This window comes from Centropristis striata, unplaced genomic scaffold (assembly GCF_030273125.1).
Source record: "Centropristis striata isolate RG_2023a ecotype Rhode Island unplaced genomic scaffold, C.striata_1.0 Scaffold_69, whole genome shotgun sequence".
Classification (NCBI taxonomy): Eukaryota; Metazoa; Chordata; class Actinopteri; order Perciformes; family Serranidae; genus Centropristis; species Centropristis striata.
The window spans coordinates 1-7,500 of record NW_026739085.1 but is presented as its reverse complement, the minus strand read 5'-3'; the positions used below and the strand labels follow the sequence as shown (position 1 = coordinate 7,500).

The 7,500-nt window shown below is 37.1% G+C and overlaps 1 protein-coding gene across 1 annotated transcript; it reads right to left on the bottom strand.

Annotated features, from left to right (window-relative positions):
• Nucleotides 1–308: 308 nt before the first annotated feature.
• LOC131968038 (ecto-ADP-ribosyltransferase 5-like) lies at nt 309–1,366 on the bottom strand. Its single transcript, XM_059328784.1, has 2 exons — nt 1,292–1,366; nt 309–1,210 (listed from the first exon to the last, which is right to left on the bottom strand). Exons 1-2 carry the CDS (start codon nt 1,355–1,357, stop codon nt 395–397), a joined length of 882 nt encoding a protein of 293 aa, XP_059184767.1. The 5' UTR covers nt 1,358–1,366; the 3' UTR covers nt 309–394.
• Nucleotides 1,367–7,500: the final 6,134 nt, after the last annotated feature.

The window sequence follows — 7,500 nt, the reverse complement described above, 5'->3', positions numbered from 1 at the left end:
TGTTTAAAATGATAAAATACTGTCAGTGTAAAAACATTGAAGAAAGATGCACAACTTGAGAAACACGAGGGTGTTTATTTATTCTCTCAAACAGTTTTCATACAGTAACTTTGTAGGACACATTCCAATTTAATTACAACAATGTTTTACTTTTATTGTATACAACTCAACAATTGTTCATATTTATTCAAACATTTCAATACGGATCAACAATGAATTTCATGCATTTTCTGTTCTAGAACCTTTAAATTCAATTTGACATTGCCGAATTGTGCAAATATCACGTTAACAAATCCATATTTGCATAAATACTGATTAAAGACAATTTGCTGTTCTTGAAATGATGAAATATTATCTCATTATTATGAGATAATTATTATTATTATCTGACATGTTAACCGTGTCTAACACTTGAGAGTTGTTTCTTTTTTTTAAAGAGAGCACAGTTCAGCTTGGACACAGGCTTCTTGGTGCTGCTCAGCGTGTAGACCACCTCACATGGAAGGTCTGGCTGCTGAGATCTCTTCTTTATCTGGACCACTTTGAAGACCTCGTAAGGAGGAATCAGCACTTCTCTCTCCTGTGGAAACATGGAGAACATGGAGATGTCTGCTCCCAGGCACGTGACCACCTCGAAGCACGAGCTGTCTCCAAAACTGACCTGGCTGGTGTCCAGTGAGGACGAGGCGAAGGAGCCGAAGCGAACGTTTTTGTTGACTACGTCTCGGCGAAAGTCCCTGTCGGTCCTCCTGAAGACGCTGAGACAGCCGTCGTCCCCGGGACGGAGGAAGCTGAGTCTGTGGGAGCGGAGAGCTTGGATGGCGCTGGTCAGGTAGAAGTGAAGCGTGTGGTACTGGAACGACTTCTTGTACTGAGACTTCTGGCTCCGAACGGCATTATTGAAGTCGACATACAGACTAGAAGTGTAGACGAGAATAGCTGCAGCCTCCTCCTTCTTCAGGGAGGAGGAGCCAGCCTCCTCCTTCTTCAGGGAGGAGGAGGAGGCTGCCTCCTGCTTCTTCAGGGAGGAGGAGGCTGGCTCCTGCTGCTCCTGGTTCATCGCCCAGTCCCACTGTGATCTGAACTGTCCCAGCTGGTTCTGCAGGTATCCCTTCACCGCCTCGTCCATTTTGTCTTTGCAGCCGTCGTACATGTCGTCTACAGACTTCAGAGCCAGGTTCAGCGGCAGGTAGCGCTTCACCCCCGAGTTCTAAAGAGAAATCATGAACATCGTCAGAACAAAATGTACTTTAGGATCGTCTTATTGATCAGCGTTCAGTGTGTTACCTACCACTGTGTTTGCTGCAGAGACTCCATCAGTGAGAAGCACCGCCGCCAAAACCAGCAGCATCGTCATCTTCCACCTGGAGACAGCAACCAGTGGAGCAGGAGAACCGTCAGCAGGAGAACCGTCAGCAGGAGAACCCGTCAGCAGGAGAACACCCAGGTCTGGATACAGTAGCGCACTTATATAGGCAGAAATTAAGGAAGTTCACCAGTGGGTGTCTAACTAAAAGGAAGGGTGTTTTAAAAAAGATGACTCAAATGACCACAGAGACCTTCTGACCTCCATCACCAGGACCAGAGACAGAGCTCCTCCACTGCTGCCTATATATATATATATATATATATATATAAAATAAATAAATATACATACAGTACAGGCCAAAAGTTTGGACACACACCTTCTCATTCAATGCGTTTTTCTTTATTTTCATGACTATTTACATTGTAGATTCATCAAAACTATGAATGAACACATATGGAATTATGTACTTAACAAAAAAAGTGTGAAATAACTGAAAACATGTCTTGTATTTTAGATTCCTCAAAGTAACCACCCTTTGCTTACTAGAATATAAGACATGTTTTCAGTTATTTCTCACTTTTTTGTTAAGTACATAATTCCACATGTGTTCATTCATAGTTTTGATGAATCTACAATGTAAATAGTCATGAAAATAAAGGAAATGCATTGAATGAGAAGGTGTGTCCAAACTTTTGGCCTGTACTGTATATCAAATAAATCAAATGTATATTATATTATTTTATTATTAAAGACTATTCGAGGGGCACACAACAGCTGCAGAGTGATGCAAAACAATTATTAAAAGGTTCAATCTAACCACAAAACAAGAAACACAAACTACAGAGACGCAAAATTATGACAATAATTACACACAAAAACTACAAAGAGACACAAAAAACTATTAATAAATACAAACAGAACCCAAAAACATACAAAAAAACACAAAAACAACAGACATAAAAAATACAAAGAGACACAAAATCTATTACCAGACAAAAAACTACAAACAAAAAAAAAACAGGCACAAAAAAATACAAACAGATCCCAAAAACATATAAAACACACAAAATTCTAAGGACACACACACAAAACTACAAACAGACACAGAAAAACTGTAAAGAGACACAGAATTACCACAGAGACACACAAGGATACAAAGAGACAAAAAACCAACAACAAAGTGATGCAAAGAGAGTATAAAAATAACATAAAATGAAAAAAATGACAAAAATTGACTACTTTAATTCATATAATACTAATTTTCAAACACACACACACACAAATTAAGGAAGTTCACCAGTGGGACTATAACACAAAGGAAGGGTGTTTTAAAAAAGATGACTCAAATGACCACAGAGACCTTCTGACCTCCATCACCAGGACCAGAGACAGACCTCCTCCTCTGCTCCTCCAACCCTCTGGACCTCCCTCCCTACACACATAATATATATATATAATAAATAAATAAATATATATATACAGATATCAAATATATCAAATGTATATTATATTATTTTATTATTAAAAGATTATTTGAGGGGCACACAACAGCTGCAGAGTGATGCAAAACAATTATTAAAAGGTTCAATCTAACCACAAAACAAGAAACACAAACTGCAGACGCAAAATGACTACAAAGAGACACAAAAACTACAAAGAGACACAAAATTATGACAAAGAGACACAAAAACTACAAAGAGACACAAAATTATGACAAAGAGACACAAAAACTACAAAGAGCCACAAAGAACTATTAAGAAACACAAAAAATACAAACAGAACCCAAAAACATATAAAAAGACACAAAAATCTATGGAAACAAAAACTACAAACGGACACAGAAAAACTATAAAGAGACACAGAATTACCACAGAGACACAAGGATACAAAGAGACAAAACAACAACAACAAAGTGATGCAAAGAGAGTATAAGAATAACATAAAATGACAGAAAAATTGACAACTTTAATTCATATAATACTAATTTTCAAACACACGCACACACACACACACACGCACACACACACACACACACACACTAATTAAGGAAGTTCACCAGTGGGACTATAACACAAAGGAAGGGTGTTTTAAAAAAGATGACTCAAATGACCACAGAGACCTTCTGACCTCCATCACCAGGACCAGAGACAGAGCTCCTCCTCTGCTCCTCCAACCCTCTGGACCTCCTCCTCTGCTCCTCCAACCCTCTGGACCTCCTCCTCTGCTCCTCCAACCCTCCTACTCACATCCACCACTCAGACTCACTCCACGCCTTCAAAATCCACTTTAAAACCTTTCCAAGACTCCCACCACACCTGAACTCTTAACCTCGTATCTCTGTTTTATTTTTCTGCATTTTGTGTTTGTGTGTGTCTCAACTTTGTTATGTTGATCGACTGTGAGTTCCTTTTAATAGCAATATAAAAAGCAAATGTATTATTATGTTATTTTATTATTAAAGGATGAGGTTATCTAGCGCAGCTGTTCTCAACCTTGGGGTCGGGACCCCAATTGGGGTCGCGAGATGATTTCTGAGGGTCGCCAAATCATTTTGGAAGTCAGCTCTGTCTCCACTGTGTTAAAGTGTTCATGTGTTAATGTGTTTTAGTCTTTTTGGTCACTTAATGTCTTTTTTTAGTCATTTTGTGTCTTTTTTTGTCAATTTGTTTCCTTTTTTTGGTCATTTTGTGTCTTTTTTTAGTCGTTTTGTGTCTTTTCTGGTAATTTTGTTTCTTTTTGGGGTCATTTTGTGTCTTTTTTTGGTCATTTTGTTTATTTTTTGGGTGATCTGAACAGTGCGTGTGAGATTCTGTTCAGCGGGGGTCGCGGACAACATGTGTTAAATTGGGGGTCGTGACTCAAAAAGGTTGAGAACTCCTGATCTAGCGGGCCACACAACAGCTGCAAAGTGATGCAAAACAAGGTGCAATCCAACCACAGACACAAAACAAGAAACACAAAAACTACAAAGGGTCACAAAAAACTACAAAGAGACACAGAATTACCACAGAGGCACACAAAAAACAACATAGAATTAGGAAAGAGACACAAAAAATACAAACAGACACAAATCAACTACAGAGACATAAAAAAAAAAAAACGGACACAAAAAACTATAAAGAGACATATAATTACCACAGAAACACATACAAATACAAAGACACAAACTTACAAGAAAGAGAGGAAAAAAACATAGAATGGCAGAAAAATTCACAACTTTAATTCCTTTAATAGTACATTTCAAACACACACACACACACACACACTCATTTATGGGATACACCCTTTCCAGTAGTTCTACATTGCTGTAAAAAAAAAAAAATCAGGTAACATTAAAAAAAAATCCCAATCACAAAAATCACTTCAATTTAACAAAAACATTTTTTTTTCTCCCTGACAGTTTTTTGGTCACTTTTGGGGCCCGTTTCTCACACACACACACACACACACACACACACACGCACACACACACACACACACACACACACACACACACACACACACACACACAGTGTGCTGGGTGTGGGGGAATGGAGCAACTTCCTGCGCTCAGATCAGCGATCAGCAGTCATGTGCTGACTTCCTCTTTCACACATCACACGTTCAGAATCTCTTGTCCTGTTCAGCCGGTTCCCACGGAGACCGGCAGGTGTGGAGGAGATGGTTCTGGCGCTGACAGCGAGCCGATCTTCTCACTGTGAGCGACTCTCCTCCGGTAGAGATGGACGTCTGGTCTGCTGAGCTGCAGGTGGCTGTGTGGACGCTGCTGGGCCTCTGTGTGTGTTGCCATGGTGAGTGGATCCAACCATGAGACGACACTATGAAGTGTTCAACCATGTGCTTCGCCTTTTCTACAAATAGTTGGGGGCAAAAAAGAAGATTGGAGTGAGTTAAATGGGGCTTCCAAACAGGTCCAGTTTAACTTTAGATTGTTTAGATTGTCCACAGATGAAGGCGTAACCAGGAAAATACACTGAGAGTTAAAAAGTCCTCACTGTGTACAATGTCCCCTTTCACAGTGTATTATTACAGAGACTTCAAAGTCCTAAAAATAATATATATATATGTACAGTACAGGCCAAAAGTTTGGACACACCTTCTCATTCAATGCGTTTCCTTTATTTTCATGACTATTTACATTGTAGATTCATCAAAACTATGAATGAACACATGTGGAATTATGTACTTAACAAAAAAAGTGTGAAATAACTGAAAACATGTCTTATATTCTAGTAAGCAAAGGGTGGTTACTTTGAGGAATCTAAAATACAAGACATGTTTTCAGTTATTTCACACTTTTTTGTTAAGTACATAATTCCACATGTGTTCATTCATAGTTTTGATGAATCTACAATGTAAATAGTCATGAAAATAAAGAAAAACGCATTGAATGAGAAGGTGTGTGTCCAAACTTTTGGCCTGTACTGTATGTATATATATATATATGTATATATATTTAGCTCATGCACACAGTGGTGGAAAAAGTATCCAGATCCTTCACTACAGTAAAAGTACTAATACACACTGTGAAATGACTCTACTGCAAGTAAAAGTCCTGCATTCAAAAGTCACTGAAGTAAAAGTACAAAAGTATCAGAAAATGTACTCAAAGTATCAAAAGTGCTTGTTATGCAGCATGGCCCCACTCAGATTGTTTTATAAATATTATTGATGCATTTATGTAAGCAGCATTTTAATTTTCTCAGGCAGGATTCATTTTATCTTCTTAACTTACTGTTATGAGGTTTAATTTCAACAAATGTCAAATCACTTTAAATTGTTGTTTTTTATGTTAAATCTCGACCTGAAAAGTAACTAAAGCTGTCTGCTAAATGTAGTGGAGTAAAAAGTACAATATCTACCCTCAAAATGTAGTGAAGTAGAAGTATAAAGTTACATAACATGGGAATACCCAAGTAAAGTACATCTTCATCAAAATTGTACTGAAGTACAGTACTTGAGTAAATGTACTTAGTTACTTTCCACCACTGAATGCTCAAAAGATTTTTAAAAAGTGAATTTTATGTGCTACAAGACTAAATGAAACATGGGAGGGCCTGGGAGGAAGTGTTAGAGCTTTTTTCTGGTTTTACTCGTCCTACTCTGGGCGTCCCCGCTTTGAACTTAATCTTCTGCATCATAGAAACACATAGAAACACATAGAAACACATAGAAACACATAGAAACACTTAGAAACACATAGACACACTGAGAAACACATAGAAACACTTAGAAACACTTAGAAACACTTAGAAACACTTAGAAACACATAGAAACACATAGAAACACATAGAAACACTTAGAAACACATAGAAACACTTAGAAACACTTAGAAACACTTAGAAACACTTAGAAACACATAGAAACACATAGAAACACATAGAAACACATAGAAACACATAGAAACACTTAGAAACACATAGAAACACATAGAAACACTTAGAAACACATAGAAACACTTAGAAACACTTAGAAACACATAGAAACACATAGAAACACTTAGAAACACTTAGAAACACATAGAAACACTTAGAAACACATAGAAACACTTAGAAACACATAGAAACACATAGAAACACATAGAAACACATAGAAACACTTAGAAACACATAGAAACACTTAGAAACACTTAGAAACACTTAGAAACACATAGAAACACATAGAAACACTTAGAAACACTTAGAAACACATAGAAACACTTAGAAACACTTAGAAACACTTAGAAACACATAGAAACACTTAGAAACACATAGAAACACTTAGAAACACTTAGAAACACTTAGAAACACATAGAAACACTTAGAAACACATAGAAACACTTAGAAACACATAGAAACACTTAGAAACACATAGAAACACTTAGAAACGCTTAGAAACGCATAGAAACGCATAGAAACGATTAGAAACACTTAGAAACACATAGAAACACTTAGAAACACTTAGAAACACATAGAAACACATAGAAACACTTAGAAACACTTAGAAACACATAGAAACACTTAGAAACACATAGAAACACTTAGAAACACTTAGAAACACTTAGAAACACATAGAAACACTTAGAAACACTTAGAAACACTTAGAAACACATAGAAACACTTAGAAACACATAGAAACACATAGAAACACATAGAAACACTTAGAAACACTTAGAAACACTTAGAAACACATAGACACACTGAGAAACACAT